This window comes from Anolis sagrei, chromosome 2 (assembly GCF_037176765.1).
Source record: "Anolis sagrei isolate rAnoSag1 chromosome 2, rAnoSag1.mat, whole genome shotgun sequence".
NCBI classification, from domain to species: Eukaryota; Metazoa; Chordata; class Lepidosauria; order Squamata; family Dactyloidae; genus Anolis; species Anolis sagrei.
This window is the reverse complement of record NC_090022.1, coordinates 61,503,139-61,526,095: the sequence shown is the minus strand read 5'-3', so window position 1 is coordinate 61,526,095 and position 22,957 is coordinate 61,503,139. Positions and strand designations below refer to the sequence as shown.

The following is a 22,957-nucleotide window of genomic DNA, read 5'->3' as shown; positions in this document are numbered from 1 at the left end:
TGTACCCAGCAGCTTTCTCTCACCTCCTCACCACGGGCGCATGGTCACAAGGAAGGGGGCATGGTCTGTGGTATATTTGTAACGTGTAGTAACGTTGAGGCCGCGGACCATATTTTAGTTCTTGTGGACCACTGGTGCATTGAACCATAGGAACATTGAACGTAAGGAAACTTATTTCTGAATAAACATTCATAGAACAGAGCTGTAAACTGCCAAGAAAACAAGTCACATTTAAACTGAGTTTTTATTCGCTTTGGGATTTTTTTCAGTATCCACTGCCACAAATCACAGAAGCAACATGCAACATTGTATTTGCAAGGAAAAGAGATCACTCTTTCCTAAATTAACATTTTAGGAAACTAGAATTATGCCTGCAACCACAGCTCTTTAAATTATGCCTCCAAACAACTTCAGCCATTATCCAAAAGCTTTGTGCTGACCCATTAAAAACCCTGCATGTTTTACTGCAGAGATAATTATGCAGTGTAAGCATCTTTGGGATTTCAGATATTTCTTTTTGAAATTTTTCTTCAGTAAACAGCAAATGTGAGATAACATAGGCACAGTAAAGGTAGAATTTCCAAAGATACTGTTCTGATCAAAATGCAGACAAGAACAACTAAATGGTGCTGATTTTATGCTTGGGGCACATTTATGGTAAAACAATGATAGAAAGGAACTGGCTTGGGTATTTGTACAAAATCATACAATTAAAGGTCTTACAAAATGCAATGGCCAGATCTGGTTTAAAGGTCTTCCTCTTCATTGATTTTAAGAATAGTTAGCACATCTCCTTCTCATGTTGTGGTTCCCATTTCACAGTTACCTTTTTAAAATGTACCTCCACTTACATATCAGTACTAACACTAATTGTTGTCGTACCTATCAGTCCTCTTTGACATCTTGCCAGAGTCTCAGTAGGGAAAGGATTTTAATTTTATTTGTATGACTGTAATACTGTCTGAAAGGAATATCCTACTTCCCATAGCTACAAATGGCCCACACTAATGATGAAATTGATCCAAAATATTTCTGAAACATTACTGCAGATTAGTATTTTTAGGGTTTTACTTTGGCAACTGTTCTGTTTCTGTTGCCATTAACAAAATAGTTAAAAATCCAGGCCATAATCCATCTTTAGCTTTATTCCCTCACCAAGCAGTAAGTGGTGTACATCACAGGCTCTGAATTCAACAGATACCAAAATAAATTTAGTCTTATCTTAGATCCACTACGGAAACAGATATTGATGTTGGGCTAGAGCTATTTCAGTGAAACATCCAAAGATTTTTTCAAACTGGAGTGCCATTTTATCACCACAAAACAACACATTTTATTTCTATAATGAAACTGGAGAAGAAAATCTAAAAAGTTATTGTTTCCATGAAACAAAGAGATGCAGGCAATCTAATTAGTTTCATGCATGAATAATGTTTATAGCATAAGCAAAAACCTGCTTGGGTTTGTTCATTTGATGTACTGTCTTTGCAACTGGTTTGGCAGCAGCAGAAAGAGCAGCATGCAGTAGCTTGATGGATCAGCTGAGGTTTCATTTCAGACACAGATGACACTTGGGCTGATAGCTCAGCACTGACTGCGACACAGCAAATGAGCTATGCTGAAGGCAGAAAGGGATCTTGTAGTATCTTTGAGACTAACTGAGAAAAAGACATTGATAGCATGAGCTTTCATAGACTAAGGGTGCATCAACATGCAGAATTAGTGAAATGTTGTAATGCTATGGAATTATGGGATCTGTAGTTTTACTAGGTCTTTAGCCTTCTCTGTGATGGTGCTTAACCACCCAACAACTCCCAATATTTCATAGTATGGATGTACCCATACCCAACATAAAAACCATTATACCACATTGGCTCCCTTTGCTTGGTTGGTTTATGCAAGTTTTAAATGTTTGCAATTGAGCAGAACTCTCCTGAGTATTTGTAGTGAATTGCTTTCAGATTGGCAATGTTTCATCTCTCTCTCTCTCTCTCTCTCTCTCTCTCTCTCTCTCTCTCACCCTTTTGAGACTGAGAAAAAGTAGTTGCTAGGACAAGCTTTTGTAGACCTGGGCTGTATTAATTCTACATTGCAGAATTAATGAAATGTGACACTATTCTAACTGCCACAAATCAATGCTATGGATTCCTGGGATTTGTAGTTTGGTAAAGCACCGGTACTATCTAGGAGAGACAGCAAAAAACCTCATAAAACTGCAACTCCCATATTTCCATAGCATTGAGCCATGTCACTTATAGTGCTGTGAAACTGCATTTATTCTACAGGGTAGATGCACCCTTAGGCCCCTTCTACAGTGGCATATAATGCAGATTATCCAATTTAAACTGGATCATATGGTAGTGCAGACTCATACAATCAAGTTTAAAGCAGATGATCTGCATTCAGAAATTAGATTATATGGCAGTCTATATGGGGCCTCAGCCTACTTCCTCTCCATGCATCAGAGGAAGCCGACTAAGGGCACTTCCAAACAGGGCTAAAATCCACACTGAAGCAAGTTTTTAAAAGCCACTTTGGCATGAGTTTTTGTTCCCACGAGGCCCCCAAGCAGGCAGGGTGTCTAGATGCTAACCTGGAAACTACCAGAATATCACCCAGACACCAAGAAGCCCAGCCCCCACCCCACCCCACCCCACCCCACCCCACCCCACCCCACCCCACCATCGGTTCTTGCTATTTGCTCTGAACTTCAAGTTATAAGAGGATAGCCTAGAGCCAAGTCACCTGGTAGACTATCTTCTATTTAGGTTGCATTAAACTTTGTGATATGAGGAGAAGGTCCTGCTGGTTGCCTACTTGTGTTCCTTTCATCCTGGTGAAGAGGAGGGCCTTCTCTGTTATGGTACCTGCCATGTAGAACAATTTCCCATGAGATCAGGTCTGCTTCTACTGCGGTAAGCTGCCACCAATAACTGAAAACATGCCTAATTGTCCATTTCTTTGATGGCTAAATGTTGGCAGCCCCTTTGGTTAAATTGCAAAATGTATTGGGTTAACTTTTACTGTTTCATCACAGTGTTACAACTTCATTCCATGTTTTTATTGTGCTGCTTTATTGCTGTAAATTGTTTTCTTTCGGGGGGGGGGGGTAAACAATGAAAAGCAATATGTAAGGGTATGTATGTATTGATCCTTATTTAAATAGATGAGCCATTTACAAGTATATCCAATGTATATTATGCTTTCATCTACTGTGGGGCTACAATTTTGTACAACCAGACTCTAAGGAAAAGAAAACAAATGACAGCGTGAGCTTAGGAGATTGAGGGAAAGGACATAGAAAGCTAGACTGAGCTGCTATTCTCAAGGTTTTTAAAACACACACCAAATCTCACAATGAAAACTTGGGTTTCTTGTTTTTAGTGGTTCTCTGCAAATGACACATTTTCATCAATAGGCTGTGTAATTGCAGCTCTGTCACAGGAATTGAAGGCAAAAAATCAAATGCAAATGGTTTGTTCAATATTTAATCAAAAGCCGACCCCAAAACAAACCATATCTCAAAGGATTACGTTGCCAAGCAATCTGGCAGTATAGAAAATAATAAAGCAGGTATTTTAGTGAACCAAACAAGAAGTAATGCTAACAAAACAAAATATTCATTGTTTTGGCCTTTGGGCTGTTCATAAAATGACAGAACATTATTCTTCCCATGAAGCAGGCAATTATGGTACTAACAATGATTGCTGAATGACCAGGTCATTATGATAACTGCAGATGGTTGAAACTGCCCCCCCCCCCCACAAAAACCCCCCACTTTTATTCATTCAGTTCTTGGGGAAAAATCAAACAAAGCCATCATTTCTTGCAAACTCTGCAAACATAGTGGGGATTTGATTGCTGGTGGCAGCAAAGAGGCTGTTATTATATGAGCATCATTAGATGAAAGAGAGATGTTAAAAAGCAGTTCAAGTGAGGCTTTTTCCAGATTTTGATTTTGAAGAGTGTTTCTCCACCCCTACCCTAGTTTTGACCCTTGAGAGCACACAGTTTTGCCAAGGGGATTTTTTTTCCTGCAGCTCCTCAGCTTATCAGACACAAGAGGCAAGCAAAGGCACTCCCAATCTGCTTTACTTGTGAACTTCTATGGGACATCTAAATGGGAACAGATTGAGAAAGACTGGTTCTCTGGCTAAATTAAACTGTGAAATGACCCTGTGTGTACAGGTTTATTTCATATGGACAAGCTATTTATTATCTTAGAAATACAGTCAGCCCTTCACATTCACTGGAGATAGATAGGGTGACAGTACCTCAATGAAAGTGGAAAACTGCAAATAAAAACACTTTTTTTCTTTCATCTGAGAAAATACCCACCTAGAAATCTCTAATGCTTTAAGCATGGCTCTATGGTCAACTTTCACTGGAAGATGGCCACAGAATCCCACTGGAGGACCTACAAATGCCATGGAGAGTGTTCTCTTTAGGAATCTCTGGGTTCCCCAGTGCAACTGTAGTCAACATCTGGCAGAAATGGATTACATAGTTGCACTGAAGGACTTAGAGCAGGCATGGGGAACCTTTGGCCCTCCAGGTGTGGTGGACTTCAACTCCCACAATTCCTTGAGGCCAAGGTAAGCCTTTGGGGCGAATGCCGAGCCTCAAGGAATTGTGGGAGTTGAAGTCCACCACACCTGGAGGGCCGAAGGTTCCTGACCCCTGACTTAGAGATTCCTAGAGGAAAACATATCAATGAAAATCTAATCATACCTTCAAAACCGAAAGCCAAAAATACGGATGGCCAAATATATATTTAAATAAGTCATAGACATTTGTTAGGCAAATCTGAAAGCCACTTTACCTTAGAAACTGGAGCACAACAATGAAACAATGATGTTATTTAATTTGGTGCTTCTCAAATTATAGGACTGGAGTGCTGCCAGTTGATGAGCTGTTGATGATGGCCAGTGGCACATTTCCAGGAAGGAAAGAAACAGATGCAGCCAATGGGGAGGAAATATAATATTGGTCCCTGTCACATTTGGGAAAAATAAATGATCTCCCACATTGGCTAGCCTGAGAACGTGAAGCACTGGTTTAGATTATCCATAAAAATATGGTTTCCAATTTGCTTTTTTGCTCTACTCAAGTTGGTGGCATTAAGCTACAAAGACCTAAATGATTTAGGAACACAACATCTGATATTTCTGCTTGGAATATAATCCTGCCTGGAATGTGTGATTTTCAAGTAAAAAAAGCCCTGTTGCATGCCCCATGACCCTGATGCAACAGGCTGGTTTTCTTGGTAGCAGTCCACAGACTATGGAACTCCCTGCTATACTGAACATCTAACAGCTGATCAAAACTGCACTCCTCCATGTGGTGTTTAGTGGCCTAATTGGCTTGAATCAGTTTTAAAATAATATTTTAAATATAATTTTAAAATGGATCATGTGATTTTAATTGATGTTTTAATGCTATGTTTAATGGGTTTGGTTTTAACATTTTTGTTTATTTACTGATGCATTAATATATAGCATTGAATTATTCCTTTTGTAAGACTACCCTGAGTCCCCTTCAGAGTTGAAAAGGGCAGGATATAAATGTGATAAATAAATAAATATTTTATTTGGTATTATTTTGGGAACTCTGGTCACAAACTTTTACAGAAACTGTGTGTAACCAAACAGTGGAAATTCGTGTGGAAGCAACTCAGGCCTTCGATGTCCATACATTGGATATCTTTTTAATCAATCCAGCTTTCTCCAACCTTCAGTTCTGTCAGAATACAACTTCCATTTTCCCAACTGAACTGAAAGTGGGTTTTCAATGGTGGAATAATGCCGACCCACTTATACACAGATTCCATAAACACAATTTCGCTTGATCACGTTCCAAATCCTATTTCCTTTGGAAGTTTTTTTATGGACCTCTCTAGCTCATCCAGTGTAATTGTATGGAATGCTTCCAGCACAAATGGAGCCAGCCCTCCACATTTTGTGGGTTTGACTTTTATGGATTTAATTGTTTACAGATTTCATTAAAATGTTCTAAGAATCTGTGTGTCTTCCAGTGCAACTTCCACCAGAAGTTGACAACAGAGTCATACTGAAGAAACTAGAGATTCATAAAGAGGTGTTCTCTCATGTAAAATAAACAGGTTTTTTTTTTTTTTGCAGTTCATCACATTTGCAGGGGTCCAACCTTAGTGAATGTGGAGGGCTAACTGTATAAACAAAATATAGGTTCGCTACTATCCACTGCTTCAGATATTTATGGGGATTGGGCTTACAACATATCTCCTATGGCTACAGGGGATCATACTATATATTCTTTATAGTAGTTATGGCAAACAATCTAAATTCAAACCAGAATTTCTCAAAACTATTAGACAGCTGTAACTCCCATTTTCCAGTCTACCATCAATTAATAGTTTATGGATTTAGGGTAAACACCAAAGAGAATAATAGCTGCCTAAGTTCCATGGCCTCTTTGGCTTCCACACTTGAAGGCCTTCTGGAAACAACAGACATCTGTCCTTAGAGATACAGTGCAAGACCCCAGAATTGCTTCACATTAAGAAACAGCTGTCAGATGCTGATAAGTTTTAGTCTCTGAAGATCTGGCTTTGAAATGACAGATTATAAGTGAAAAGCTCCAGGTCAAACAACAAGCTATATTCCTCATACAGGCATTTGCTCAGAAAAATGGTAACTCTGGAGGCCAGTAATACAAAATGAAGTCTATATATATGCAAAAACCAGGCAACCATTTCAACATGAGCCAAAAACGACCTATCACTTCAGGAGAGCAATACAAAACACCTGACCCTAATCAGCACTCAAGTAACTGTTGTTTTATGTCTACTCAACCTTTATTATCACCTTCACCCAAGTGAAAGGGAAACATTAAAATAAATGTTTCCCTTTCAAGTATCAGCATGTTCCTTCACAGAGAATTCAAATACCACAGCTATTTTTTGATAGTTCAGATACAGTCTATTAAATTAACTTGGTTGCTCAGTGCCATTTAATATTTCAGGTTAAGTACTTTATTGTTTTGAACTTCCTTTCAGCCACAAATCAATGGACAACTTGCAACTCAGAACAGAATTGCTCTGCAAATGGATCCCCCAAGAACAGATCCTGTTGTGGCTGTTCTTTGAAATTGAATAAAAAGCAATCTCTGAGTGTAGCTCTATCAGAATTCTCTATGCCTTTAGGTGAGCAGTGAAGGAGAACCAGACCCTGAAAGCTTAAAAACAAAAGCAAAGTGAGGATGGACCTGTTATCACTCCACCTACATTGTTTGATTCTCTGGATGTTGTACAGGGTTGAGCATCAAGTAGTCCTCCAAATGGTGTTGAGTTGCAGCTCTCAACATTCTTTACCACTGGATAAGGCTGGGTGTTACAGTCCAACAACAATTGGGGGCTGCACAGTTGTCTCGCCCTTGATTTGGAGGCACCTGAATGGAATCGGAACCAACTTTTTCAGGCTGCTAAAGTCAGACAAACCTGGTCCAAGTGCGTCCAAGATTCCCACCCCTATGGGAGATATGATAGCCATGTATAAATATGTGAGAGGAAGCCACAGGGAGGAGGGAGCAAGCTTGTTTTCTGCTTCCTTTGAGACTAGGACGCGGAACAATGGCTTCAAACTACAAGAGAGGAGATTCCATCTGAACACGAGGAAGAACTTCCTGACTGTGAGAGCTCTTCAGCAGTGGAACTCTCTGCCCCGGAGTGTGGTGGAGGCTCCTTCTTTGGAAGCTTTTAAACAGAGGCTGGATAGCCATCTGTCAGGGGTCATATTCCTGCTTCTTGGCAGGGGGTTGGACTGGATGGCCCATGAGGTCTCTTCCAACTCTTTGATTCTATGATTCTATGTATGAACAACCGCAAGAGCCGTATAATGGTACAATATTATTAAAGCAATACAAACAAAACTAAACCAGAGACTGAAGGAGACAAGGAGGTAGGTATGCAGAGTGATGGCTGAGAAAGAGAAAACAGGGATTACAGGTGCAGGTGAGAGAAGACAGCAAGCATTACAAGATAGAAATACATCAGAGGACTCTAATATCAATGAAAATACTGTAGGTATATTCACACTGCCATTCTAGCACTTCCATACCACTTAAATCGCCATAGTTCCATCCTTGTGAATTTTCTTTGAGGCACTTGGAATTCTTTGCGAGAAAGCTCTAGTGGTACAAATTAGGGAAGTAGGCTAGAGCGTTGCTTCAATGTTGGCAGTCCCATAATTTAGCATGAGTAAATGTTTTCTCAACACTATTGAGTGGCTGTTTTTGACATTTATACAAATCTGTTGTGCATGTTTACAGTGGAACATTGCAGAAGATGCTTCAGCTGTACTTCATAAAAAGGAAAAAACCTATTTAGCAAGCTAATTTGTTATCTGTAAATGTATAATTTTTATACCCATTTATTGGGCTGAAATGGGGTGCAAGTGGAAAAGTTTAAGAAATGGGCTAAAGAACTTTTATATAACCAAGCAGCAAATCCCAGGATTGTATAGGACACATTTATTATTTTGTTTTATTTACTCCATTTATATACCACTTTTCTCACCCATGGAGGACTGTTATAAATGTGCATTGTGGAACTTGAATTAAGCTGGAGAAAAGAAGTCATGTTAAGGAGAGAAGGGTTCTGGCACGCATAAGGCCACAAAGACAAGAAGGATTTATAGGGGCCAGAAGACAATGGGTTAATGGAGAGAGAAACCAGAAAAATCTGGATTATAATAATCTCAAAATACTGCTCTTGAGTTAATAAAAATGGAAGCAGCAGCTTCAGAATGGCGTTCCAGTTAGCTGACAACTTCAAAGATAAGCCTTTGCTGAGGTTCATCCTCAACTAGCAGTTTCAGTTGAAGCAATAAAACTTGATGAAAGGCTAAGAGCAAAAGACACAATTTCATTCTTTGTGGGTAAACTTTTTCTATTGCATGGAACAAGGCTATTCTAGGTCTAAAAAAGCTTTTCCAGCTAGTGTTTGCCAAAAATATTAGGTTGCACCAGGCCACACAGGCTCCGTTACTGATGCTGGTGACTCATGTCCACAGGCTGAGTCACTTGACACAATGCCATCTTTTTCAAGTTGAGTATTTAAAAGTGGTTTTTCAAGTGGACAGAATGCAAGAACACACAAAATAAAGCCAAGCCCTCTGTAAAACGCATGAATTCATATTTTTGTAAAACCCAGTAAGAGCAGATTTGGGCAATAAGGGAAAATGGGATCAAAATAAAGTTTCTGAGGGTGGAAATTACCTGTGTCTCTATATACTAATTAAATCTGTGAAAGAAATGAAATACAAAGCTGGTTCCCAAAGCTGTACATCTCAGAAAACATTTTGAGTTCTCCTGAATGGCAGTGAATTCTTGTATTGAACTCAGGAGGGCTTACTTCTGAGGAAATATACATAATGTTCATTGTTGCTTTGTGTCTTTAAGTCATTTCAGATTTATCGTACCACTGTAGCAAAATTTATTTGGCCAGATTTGTTCAGAAGTCTGGGGGCTTTTCCTCTGAGGCTGAGAGTGTGGTTCAACCAGTGGGCTTCATAGCAGAGATTTGAACCCTGGGTCAAAGGATGCATTTACACTGTAGAATGGCACTCGACACCACTTTAGTCATCTTGGTTCAATGCTATGGAATCCTAGGAGCTGTAGTTTGGTGAGGCACCAGCACTCTTAGTCAAAGAAGGTTAGGTAAAGGTAAAAGTTTCCCCTGACACTAAGTCTAGTCGTGTCCAACTCTGGGAGGTGGAGCTCATCCCCATTTCTAAGCTGAAGAGCTGGCGTTATCCATAGACACCTCCAAGGTCATGTGGCTAGCATAACTACATGGACGCCATTACCTTCCAGAAGAAAAAATACCTATTGATCTACTCACATTTGCATGTTTTCAATTTGCTGCCCTGATGGTGCAGCGGGTTAAACCACTGCGCTGCTGAACTTGACAGTTCGAATTCGAGGAGCAGAGTGAGCTCCCGCTCTTTGTTAGGCCAAGTTTCTGTCAACCTAGCAATTCGAAAACATGCAAATGTGAGTAGATCAATAGGTACAGCTTCTGGCCACATGACCTTGGAGGCTCTTCGGCATAGGAATGGAGATGAGCACCACGCCCCAGAGTTGGACACAACTAGACTTAATGCCAGAGGAAACCTTTACCTTCACCTAGGTTAGCAGAAGCTGGGGCTAACAGTGGGAGCTCACCCTGCTCCCCGGATTTGATCCACCAAGCTTTCAGTCAGCAGTTCAGCAGTTTAACCCACTGTGCCACTAGGGGGCCCTGGTTAAGAACATGTAAAACTACAACTTCTAAGATTTCAAAACATTGAGCCATGGTAGTTAAACTGGTCTCAAGCTCCATCCATTCCCCAGTGAAGATGCCCCCATAGTAAAACTCTACACATTACTGACTATCATGCAAGATTGAAGAGAGCAATTCCTGTTGCACACAACTCACAAAGGCAGTGTGACTAAGCCAGGAGGAATGTATCTGCACCCAAGTCATAACAGTCTGGAGACATTTACTCTTGCCAGTGCTGATCTGCAGAGGAACTTGCTCCACAAACACATGCACAAAGCAAAGGACAGAGGCACATCTTTACACTCGCATGCATCCTTTACTTAGGACAAAGGGTGCATCCACACTGCAGAATTAATTCAGTTTGATATCTGCATTATCAAGATATCAGAAATGCTGGACCACTCTAACAACTACCATGCCAGGCTACACTGAGAAGCCCTTGAAATCCACAAGCATGTGGACAATTTCAACAGAAAGGAAGAAACCATAAAAATGAACAAAATCTGGCTACCAATATTTTAAAAATCTAAAATTGTTACAGTAAATAAAGAACAAAACTCAAACACAAAGGAACCCCAGACAAGAAACAGTCAGGGACAGCTTACCACCCCTCAACAAAGGATTCCCCCAGGCAGGAAGAATCTACGGCGTGCTAATCAAGGTGTCCAACTGAAACATTCACACCTAGCTCCAACAGACAAGAGTTCTTTCTCCCACCCTGGACTTTCCAGGGATACATAACCCCAATTTTCCTAGTTTCCTACAGACCTCACAAACTCGGAGGATGCCTGCCAGAGACGTAGGCAAAACGTCAAGAGAGAGTGCTTCTAGAGCATGGCCACACAGCCCGAAAAACCTACAACAACCCAGTGATTGCAGCCATGAAAGCCTTCGACAATACAGTTTGATATCACTGATAGAGCCATGGCTCAAATGTTATGGAATCATAGGTGTTAATAGTTTTCCAAGGTCTGTAGCTTTCCTTGCCGAAGAGTGCTGGTACCTCACCAAACTACAAATCCCACGAAATGGTGCCAAATTGCATGGATCTTACAAACAACAAGGCAGGCTGCACAATGAGGAGCGCCTGGGCTGCTGCCTTTCCTTTCCAGCCCTTGTGGGGCTCTCCTGCCTTTCCTCTCCGCGCCCCCTGCAGCCCAGACATGGTACGCCCCGCCGCCCCTTAATCCCGCGGGAGAGGAATGTACCAACCTGGCATCATGGCGGACGGCGGGGAGGAATGTGAGTGGAGACACTTCCTTACACAAAGGCTGCCGGTCCCGCCCGCTGCGAGCTGGGAAGGGCGCGCCTTAGTCCTTTCTTCCTTCAACGGGCTCGAGTTACAAGCAAACAAGCCTCATCTCCCCGGCAGGCGAAAAGGAGCCCTCTCCCTCCCTTTTTTCCTACAAGGCAGCAAAAAGTTGCTTGGGCCAGACTTGACAAAGCCATGCAAAAGCCTCCTCCTCCTCCTCGCCTAATTATCTAGAAAAGTTCTTCGAAAAGAACACAGTTTCAGGCTCCAGAAAAACACTGTTGGGCCAAAGCAGCAGCATTTCACCTTCAGGCAGCGTCTACACAGTGGAATTAATGCAGTTTGACACCCCTTTAACTGCTTGTGGAATCCTGGGATTTGTAGTTTGGTGAGGCACCAGTACTGGAATGTGTCCAGAGGCGGGCGACTAAAATGATCAAGGGTCTGGAGAACAAGCCCTATGAGGAGCGGCTTGAAGAGCTGGGTGTGTTTAGCTTGAAGAAGAGAAGGCTAAGAGTAGACATGTTAGCCATGCATAAGTATGTGAGAGGGAGTCATACGGAGGAGGGAGCAAGCTTGTTTTCTGCTGCCCTGGAGACTATGTCGCAATGAAACAATGCCTTCAAACTACGAGAAAGGAGATTCCATCTGAACATTAGGAAAAACTTCCTGATGGTGAGAGCCATTCAGCAGTGGAACTCTCTGCCCCAGAGTGTGGTGGAGGCTCCTTCTTTGGAGGCTTTTAAATAGAGGCTGGATGGCCATTTGTCAGCAGGGGGTTGGACTGGATGGCCCATGAGGTCTCTTCCAACTCTATGATATTCTGTGATTCTAAGGTAGCAAGAAGTTGCTTGTGCCAGACTTGACAAAGCCTTGCAGAAGCCACCGCCACCTCCTCCTCTTCGCATAACTATCTCGAAAAGTTCTTCGAAAAGTATGCAGATTTCTGGCTCAAGAAAAACACCATTGGGCCAAAGTAGCAGCATTTCACCCTAAGGCTGCATCTGCACTGTGGAATTAATGCAGTTTGACACTCCTTTAACTGCTTGTGGAATCTTGGGATTTGTAATTTACTGAGGCACCAGTACTTTGGCAGAGAAGCAAACATTCCCACAATTCCATAGCCTTGAGCCATGACAATTCTAAGAGGTGTCAAACTGCATCCTGGGAGACCAGGATTAAGACCCTTGCTCTGACAGGGGAACCCACTGAGTGCGCTTGGGCAAGTCACTTTCTCTCAGCCTCTGAGGAAGGAGCCCCTGGTAGCACAATGGGTTAAACCCTTGTGCAGGCAGGATTGAAGACCGACGAGTCAGAGGTTCGAATCCAGGGAGAGCACGGATGAGTTCCCAGCTGTCAGCTCCAGCTCCCCGTGCAGTGACATGAGAGAAGCCTCCCACAAGGATGGTAAAACATCAAAACATCTGGGCAGCATCCTTGCAGATGGCCAATTCTCTCACACCAGAAGCAACTTGCAGATTCTAAAGTCATACCTGACGTGGAAAAAAAGCCTCTGAGGAAAGTAAAGGCAAAGCAGTTCTGAACCAATCTTGCCACGAAAATGCCATGATAAGATTGGCGTAACTAGAAATGCTTAAATCACACAGTAACAAGCTCAGTTGTATAAACAAACTACAAATAAATATATGCTGGACTTTGAAAAATGTTTAAATTTGGCCTAAGCTTAAAAGTGATGCTTAGTTCCCTTTTCCCAATATTACAATTAATATTCTTTTTTTCCAGGGCCAGGAAGGTAGTAATTACAGTGGCTTCCTAGCCCACTTCTTCACAATGGGAAAAAATGAATGCTCTGCAGTTCAGATGTCAGAAATGCATGCTTTTAAATGGAGATAAAGGTCAAATTCCTTTTATGGAAACAACAGGAGCATTTTAATACTAGACGGGTCCAGCACCGTGATTCCATTTTAACTGCCATGACAAAAGCCCATGAAATCCTGGGAGCCATAATTGAGGGAGGCGTATGAATACTGTAAAGGCATCAGATCACATATTATTTTGAAAGTTAAGCATGATCAGTACTGGCTAGCACTTGGATGGGAGACAACTTCCAAATACCAAGTGCTGTAGGCTATATTTCAGAGGAAGCAACTGGCAAAACCATACCCGAGTATTCCTTTCTAAAGAAAACCCCATGTAATTTATAGGGTCACCATAACTCAAGAGGCAACCTAAAGGCACATTTAGAATTCGGCTAGAGCACTCCAGTGCCTTCCCAAACTACAGAGCCCAAGATGCCACCAGATGTAGTCATAGCGACCACAGAATCAGTGGTATAAATGTATGGTGTTAAACAGTGGTTCTCAACCTTTTTTTGACCAGGGACCACTTTGACCAGTCAACTTTAGATGACCCAGTTCAAAGTTGATATTCTGGGTTATATGGCTGTGTGGAAGGGCCCTCAAAACCTGCAGCTAGTACAAAATGAAGCAGCTCAACTGGTGATTGGAATATCATATAGACAGCATGGAATTGGTCTACTTGCCATTATGTTTCTGGTTTGAACTCAAGGTGCTCATGATGATATTTAAAGCCTTAAATGACTTGGGGTTTCAATAGCTGAGGGAACACCTCTCCTCCTAAGTGCCTGCCTGAGGATTAAATTCTGCTCGGTAGGGGCTCCTCTATGATCTACCAGTGAATTCAATATATCATTTTGGGACATGGAGGAAGATCTTCTCAGCCATGGCACCTCAAATGTGGCATGCTCTTTTCCTGCAGGCCCAACTAGCACCAATATTTATACACCTTAGGCACCAAGTATAATTGATATAATTATAACGCATATAATTTAGTATAATTCATATAATTTGAGCAACTGAATGTTTACCAAAGACTCTAGGCTTCATTAAGTCAACCCGAAACTGTTATATACAGTCTTTAAAACTTGTACATTCTTAAACCCTGTTTTTTTTTACTTTTTGCGTTTTAATATATCTTAGCTTATTCAAATTATCTTACTTTTAAAAGCTCATTTAAGCGGCATAATGTTATTTGTAAGGTAGCTAGAGATCTCTTGATATGAGGTGAAATATAAATATGTCAACAAACAAACAAACAAATGTGGACAAGAAGGGAATGTTTTGTACACTAAATCAGCAGATGTAGCATTCAGAATTGTTTAAAGTAACTAATCAACATGGAAATCCTACATTATCTGAGTATGGACTCAGATAACCCAGTTCAAAGCAGATATTGTGGAATTTCCTGCCTCGATATTCTGGGATATAGGGCTGTGTGGAAGGGCCCCTTCTTGAAAGTATTAACTATAACTGCAGAGAACTCTGTGTGTGTGTGTGTGGGGGGGGGGGGGGGGGGTTCTTAACTAAGTAACTAAGCAACATGGAAAGTTAAAAGGCTTATTGAAAGTATGTAACTACAACTGTAGAAAACTGCCTGTGTTTTGGTGACTACATAACTAATCAACATGAATGTTTAAAAATGATTTGAAAGTATGCAACTATAACCGCTGAGAGCTGTCTGTAACTAGGTAACTAATCAACATGGAAAGTTAAAAAGCTACTTGAAAGTATGTACTTAAAATTGCAGGGAACTATCTGTAACTGAGTAACTAATCAGCATGGAAAGTTAAAAACCTACTTGAAGGTATATGCAACTATAACTGTAGAGGACTGTCTATGTCTGTAACTAAGTAATTAATCAACATGAAAGTTAAAAAGTTTATTGAAAGCATGCAACTATAACTGTAGAGAACTGCCTGTTTGTAACTGTAGCAAACTGTAGTTTAAAAGTAACCTTTCAAGCTCGGCTGTTATCATTGATTTTCTGGTCCCCAATGTAAGGAAGTACGTGCTCCCATAGGGCCTTAAAATCATGGTATCCTTTCCCAAAGTCAGTGCTTTCTCTCTTGCCAAAGCTGAATATATGCAGCCCTATACAGTGCAGAAATACACATACCATATTTTTTTAGAACTAAGGCTGCATCTACACTGTAGATGGCTGTAGTTTGACACAACTTCAACTGCCATGGCTCAATGATTTGGAATCAAGGGAGTTGTAGCGTTACAAGATTTTTAGTCTTCCCTGCTAAAGAGTGTTGATGCCTCATCAAACTATAAATCCCAGGATTACATAACATTGAGTTATACCAGTTGGTATCAACTTGCATTCATTCTGCAGTGTAGATGCAACCTTTGTTGTACTTAAAGAATGTATATATCTGGATAAGCACACATAAGACTACACAATAAAGCATATTTTTCAGGAGTTGTAAGATACCTTTTTGATATAAAGATCCATTTTCAAGGGATACTTTTGAAAAGAAATTAATTTGAAGTGTTTAGTTCTCTTTTTTGATATCATTCCTACAAGTCTGACTGATTCTCCTTATTATCCCATTGAACTGAAATATTTAAATTCACAATGCTAATTCATAGCTATAAATAAAAGTCAATGGGAAACTTAATGTGCTTTCAAGAGTGAACTGTGAATATAAATTTAGAGTCATAAAATTAATAGTCATTTTTGGAACAATTGCACAGTTTCGAATATCATAATGTATTTCACATAATTTCAGTGCCTCAAAAATGTCTATACTTTTTATAATTTGCATGTGTAATTTATTATTTCTCCACACTATTTAGTTTAATGGTGCAACTAGAAATATGACCTCATCCATCTGTGTGAAGCTAGGAGATATAATATATTTTGGACAGGTATTTGTTTTGTATCCAAAAAAGAGGACTGACTTCATTGAATAAGACTTGATCCTAAGCATAATTAGTTTGAGATTAACTCTCTTAACTTCTGAACGAAAATGTACAGTCTAAATCAGGATCAATAAACCTTTCAGTCTCCCTAGGTGTTACTGAATTTCAAGTATACTTAGTCCCAGCCAGCATGACCGGCGCCCAGGTTGATAGAACTTTAAATCCAACATCAACAGTATAGGGCCAAGTTCCCCATCCTTGCTTTAAACACTCGATCAATTGGCAGGGTGTTGGGAGAAGCTTACAGGTGGAAAAACTTACAGGTTTTTGGTAAAACAAAAAAAAGTGAAAATAATAGATATGTGTTTCAGCATCAGATATTATTCATTGTTAGTAAATTGTATAGTCAAGCTTTATGAGAAGATTATGACTTTATGCTTAATATATAAGAAATAATTATGGGAGCATGCTGTGTCTGTGTGTAATTGTATACATATACCATGTTTATTTGTATACAAACACCATGTATACTGCCCCAACCTTACTTGTCATCTTCATCACTATGATACTTCATCTTGTTGATGGGAAGCTTCCCACTGGAGTGGAAATCATCTAATGGACAGATGGCAAGCTATTTAACTTCAGCAGACTAAAAGCCAAAACCAAACTCACAACATCCAATATGCTGATGATAACGTAGTCTGTGCGCATTCAGAAGAAGGCTTCCAAGCCACTCTAAACACCTTTGCAGAAGCATATGAGAAGCTCAGCCTCTCACTGAACATTGAGAAAACCAAAGTGCTCTTCCAGCAATCACCAGCCAATCCCTCTCCAATGCCAGAAATACAGCTTAATGGTGTAACTTTAGAAAATGTTGACCATTTCTGCTACCTTGGCAGCCACTTCTCCAAAAAAGTCAACATTGACACTAAAATACAACACTGCCTGAGCTATGTGGGTGCATTTTTTCTGAATGAAGCAGTGTGTTTGAGACCGGGACCAAGGTGCTTGTTTATAAAGCTATTGTCCTCCCAATCCTGCTATACACCTGTGAAATGTGGACTGTCTACAGACATTACACTCAACTCCTGGAATGATTCCATCAGTGTTGCCTCTGAAAAATCCTGGAAATCTCTTCTGAAGACAGGCAGACAAATGTCAGCATACTGGAAGAAGCCAGCACTGAAGAGATGCTCTCACACCATCAACTCTGTTGGACTGGCCACATTGTCCAAGTGCCAGATAACCATTTCCCAAAGCAGTTTCAATACTCCCAACTCCAGAATGAGAGATATAATGTTGCTGGGCAGGAAAAGAGATTTAAAGCCAACCTTTAAAATGTTGGCATAGACACTGAGAACTGGGAAGCCCTGGCCCTTGAGTGCTCTAGCTAGAGGTCAGCTGTGACCAGCAGTTCTGCAGAATTCAAAGAGGCACAAGTGGAGGGTGAAAGGAAGAAACATGCCAAAAAGCAGGCATGTCAAACCAACCCTGACCGGGACTGCCTTCCACCTAGAAACTGATGCCCTCACTTCAGGGGAACATGCGGATCAAGAATAGGACTCCACAGCCACCTATGGACCCACTTGGAGGACCATCATCCTTGGGCTACGACGGATCACCTAAGTAAGTAAGTAAGTAAGTACACATACCATGATCACAATATATATGTGCAAATCCATAGGATTCCACTCTCTTCTGAAACATTCATGTATGCACAGGTAAAAAACAAACTGGATGTCAAATCAAAGTTAGAAAATCAAATCGAAGTTAGAAAAGCAACAATGAAGTTCAACCATCCTTGTTATCTAATTAGTGCTGCCATACTTTGATCCACATTTAACACAATTTTGATTAGTCTTTTGTTGTTATCATGTAAGGCTGGATCTACACAGCCATATAATCCAGATCATAAAAGTAGATAATGCACATTATTTGCTTTGAACTGGATTATATGAATCTACACTGCCATATAATCCAGTTCAAATAATATAATCTGGATTTTAAATACAGTGTAGATGGGGCCTAAGATTGACCTGTTGCTGACCTAATTCATGTAAACTGAATCTGAAGACCATTCCACACAGCCATATAACCCAGAATATCGAGGCAGATAATCCACAATATCTGCTTTGAACTGGGTTATCTGAGTCCACACTGCCATGTAATCCAGTTCAATGTGGATTTTATACAGCTGCCTCTGTTTAAAGGCTCCCAAAAATGTGCCTCTATTACAATCTAAAGTTTGCCTCAGGTAAGATATAAATTTCTGAACTTTGAATCAAAATGGTGTGTAATTTGGAGCACTGATTTGTGTGGTGTTATCTACTTGTCTAAAGAATAATATTTGACCATCCACATTTATCTGTCAAGATGAGCCAAATTTGCCACCACCTTGATATCAGCCCATTTTATGACAGGAACATCTTTAAAAGCTGTGAGATAGCTTGCCAACTTCTTTGACAGGTGCTCTTTAGAAAACAACTTATTTGATGGCCAAACCCTCTTCTAGCACCTGGACCATTTGAATGTACAGGTTTGCCAACTGGAATGGGTATGCTTCTGAACATTTGTAGCTCTCATTGGAATAAATGTGTCCAATTGAGATTCAGCTGATAAAATGTTTGACACAAAGCAGGCATCTGGCCTATGTACTGTCAAACTCATGGATTACCAAACCAGCAGGACTTCCCAGCTTTATCGTGGCTTCCTCATAGACATCCACAATTTTTAATGTATTTATTTGATGAATATATTCATTAACAAGGTGATTCTGCCTTCATCTACCTTTCTCAATTTGGCTATCAACACTGCATGAGGCAGATTAAATTTAGAGAATATAGCTGGCTCAAGCACATCCAACTACAGAAATTTGAGCAGGGTCTTCCAACACTGACACAACTACACCATACTTCTATTTGGGAAAAATGCAGCTCTTTTTTTTTTTTTTTTTTTTTTTTTTTACAAATTAATGGTTCTATCCAAGTAACACTGATATATACACTGAATATTTCAGCAGTGGTGAAGCATGGTTTGGCTTCAAGAAAGGACTCTTTGGCAAACTGTGCCACTCTGACTTTGTGGTTTGCAAATATTGGCATTACAATACTTGAATTTATGTATTGAAATAAATACATTTTGTACTAGTTCCATAAATAACCATAGTTGGTTTTGTTCCCCATATCAATTTATCTGATAAACCAGCCCTCAGTGAATTTAAATTTTACATAATTGCTAACAGGCATAAAATGAAATGAATTGTAGGTAGGGAGCAAATCCCCAACTATTCACTCAGGATATATTTTTATTGCATCAGGCTAAATAACTATTATACTATCTCAGGTCCCTTCCACACAGCTGTATAAAATCCACATTGAGGTGGATTATATGGCAGTGTGGACTCATAATCCAGTTCAAAGCAGATATTGTGGATTATCTGCCTTGATATTCTGGGCTATATGGCTGTGTGAAAGGGCCCTCACTTAGACTGAGTGGAATTCACAACCCACATGAGGATATGAAAATGACAGTACTGTCAGTCCCACAGCTCTGGACACATAACTCTCTGTTTAGGTTCACATTTCACAGACATGTTTAGATTAGCATGGTAGAGCTTGTGGCCCCCATGCTGAGTTCTTAACGGCACTGCTGTGTTGGCAGAGTTGGGGAGAAGCAGGACATGGCCCAGTCATTTTGGAGTTGTGACTGGAGCTCATGCTCTAGGAGTTCTCCCATGACACAGCCTGGTGTGTCTGTTTGTGTGTGAGAGAGAGAAAGTGATGGAACAGTACCAATCTGAAAGTAAAGTACTATAGACACCCAGGAGACTCTGCTTAGTTGGCAGTTGCAAATCTATAATACTTTCATAATAGCAAGCAAGAAAAGGGGGTCAGTGTGGTTATAGTGGCTTGTATGTTGGACCAAGAGTACATTTACATGATAGAATGAATGCAGTTTGACACCACTTTAACTGCCACAGCTCAAAACTATGGAATTCTGGGGTTTATAGCTTGGTGATAACTACAAACCATCACATTGAGCCATGGCAGTTAAAGAGTTGTGAAACTGCATTAATTCTAGCATAGCTGTGCCCTAAGACTTTGAATGACTAGGGTTAGCATTCCCTCTAAGGGTCCTTCCACCCAGCCATATAACCCACAATATCAAGACAGAAAATCTCACAATATCTACTTTGAACTGAGTTATCAGAGTCCACACTGCCATAAATTCCAGTTCAAAGCAGAAAATGTGGGATTTTATTCATCTGTGTGGAGAGAGGCCTTGACAACAGAAATGGTAGGAATGTGCAGGGTTGGTGTGTTCTTTTTGTGATGTGTGCTGGGGAAAACATTTAATTTTGCTGTACAATGGTAATAAAGTTTCTCTATTCTTTAAAAAATCCACTGGTTAACTTTGAGCAAGTCCTACTTCCTCAGCCACAGAGAAAGGCAATGGGAAATCTCTGAATGAATCTTGCCAAGAAAACCCTGAGGGAGGTTCACCTGAGATGAGGTGAAAGCACATAAAAACAACAAGAACAAAGTTAGGACAAACTAACAATCATGCTTTGTCCTAGCAAAGACACTAATGATAAGATTTGGAATGGCAGCCATAAATTAGCAACCTCTGAAGCATCTTCCGCACCTAAATTTACTAAAAGGACTCTCAAGTATTGCCCTGTAGTGTTTCCCACATCCTTTCCCAGATGAAAGTACATATACCAGTGGGAAGTGTGCTCCATCTCTGCTGTCTTCACATCCAAACTGGGGAAGAAAGAGAAGTACTCACCAAACTAAATAATTTTGAAAATCAGTCTGCATAAAAGCACTTGTTTGACAGTGTCACCCACAGTAACAATTTTAGAACAGTGTGAGTGTGTGTTCTGGAAGGACAAACCTTTGAACAATCTCTGTGGAAACTTTTACCATCGAACATTTGTTTCCTTTTGTGTCCTTGTTTATATTCTAAATCATTACAACAACAGATCTAGAAACGGAAGCATGAAAACTTTACACTGAAGAATACATTCCCAAAGAAGATGATTTTCAATTAGAAGTGTTTGGTAGACCATATGGTTGCTGCCTCCCCAGCAGTATAAGCAAACATCTTTGTTAAAGATTATAAACAGGGAGAGGGAAATTTCCATGCAACAAGAATGTAAAACAACTTCGTAATAAGAAAAAGAAGGAAAACGCCTTGGGGGTGAATCACACTTGCAGACACTCCTTTCCTCGCCCCAAGCCATTTATTGCTTCTCCTGTTCATTCAATAACACTTTAGATTGCAGCTTTAAAAAAAGGAATGCCTTGAACATAAGAACATATCCTTTTTGGAAAGAGCTATACAACTTACATTTTCTGAAGATCATTGTCCATTAGTTTGATAGTTTATGTTGCTAGTGATGAAATCAGTCCATGAAATTTGACAAGTTGAAATAAACGCCCCCTTAACTTTTGGTAAGGCAGGAAGCTTAGTGCGGAGCTACTGAAAAAGTGAAACTAAACTCCGAGGAGTCACCCAAAGGCTTTGGCCAGCAGAGGTCTTCACTGTGCCTTTGGAATATAAGGCAACGCCTGCTCTGTTCTGGTCACAAGGGAAAGGGAAAGTCAGGGTAACCCTGCCCCATTCATTGGTCTTTTAAGTACAATCATGGAAACCTCTATAGCTTTTGAAACACTTTGGCAAAGTTGCCAAATGACTATTTATAATCATTTCTCTTGAAGTTTTCCACCCCAATGAAACAGTTATTCCACCACAAAATATTTCAGATGGAACAAACCCATAAGTGAAGTCATATACTTTTAGCAAAATATTGTTATACACACAATAATGTTAGGATTTCTGGGTCAATTGTTGAAAATATGCTGGTATTGACATGATATATATCCCATGTGCATATGCTTATGTGCCTTCAAGTTGCGAGTTAACTTATAATGATCCCATGAATTTCATAGAGTTATCTTAGGCAAGAAATACTCAGAGGTTTTGCCAGTTCCTTCCTCTGAAAAATAAGCTACACACCTAGTAATAACTGCCACACTTGCATCTAAGTGGTAACCAGGGCTGACTCAGCTGACCACAAGGGTCATCCAGTTTAATTCCCTGCCATGCAGGAATACACAATCAAAGCACTGCTGATAGATGCCCATCCAGTCAGTGTTTACAAAACTCCAAAGAAGGAGGCTTCACCACACTTTAGGACAGCATATTTTAGTTCTTACTTTAAGGTTGTTTATTATTATTATTTTAGGTGGAATCACTCTTCCTGTAATTTGAATTCATTGCTCTAGGGCAGTTTTGTCTGAGCCAAGGGACCCTGGAATGACCGTGTAAACAGTTACAGTCGGTTCTGTCTCAGAACTAGACCAACTGTTTACTGCCCCATTTGGAAGACTCACAGGAAGCCAACCCCCCCCCGCCCCACACACATACACAAATCCACAAACTAGAGGACTTCAAACGGTGCATGGTCATCTGTGAAGCAGGTCACATAGCACCTGAGACCAGAGAGAAAATAAACATAGTCATGGCCATATCAAAAGCCAAATAAGGGGGGGGGGGCATGGAGAAAGTTCTGTGAATAATTATTAAATAATCTTTGCTGGTGGCATTCTCAGAGATTTAGTTGAGGGAGTGAGTTCACCATCTTTAGGAGTGTAGTCTCAGCCGACAGTCCACAAATTCAACGCTTCAGCCTAGTAAGCCCTTGCTCCCAGT

The 22,957-nt window shown here is 40.4% G+C and overlaps 1 protein-coding gene across 3 annotated transcripts in view; it reads right to left on the bottom strand.

The window, feature by feature from the left end:
- Nucleotides 1-21,777, bottom strand: part of CARD19 (caspase recruitment domain family member 19) — a 46,741-nt gene extending 24,964 nt beyond the window's left edge. The window contains exon 1 of one of the 3 annotated variants that reach the window (XM_060766023.2): nucleotides 21,593-21,777. In XM_060766023.2, the coding sequence (XP_060622006.2) occupies nucleotides 21,593-21,608 (16 nt within the window). In that variant the 5' untranslated portion in view covers nucleotides 21,609-21,777. Of the gene's footprint in view, nucleotides 1-11,512; nucleotides 11,636-21,592 lie in introns of those variants that run through there. The other 2 variants (XM_060766021.2, XM_060766022.2) reach the window with 2 other exon arrangements.
- Nucleotides 21,778-22,957: the final 1,180 nt, after the last annotated feature.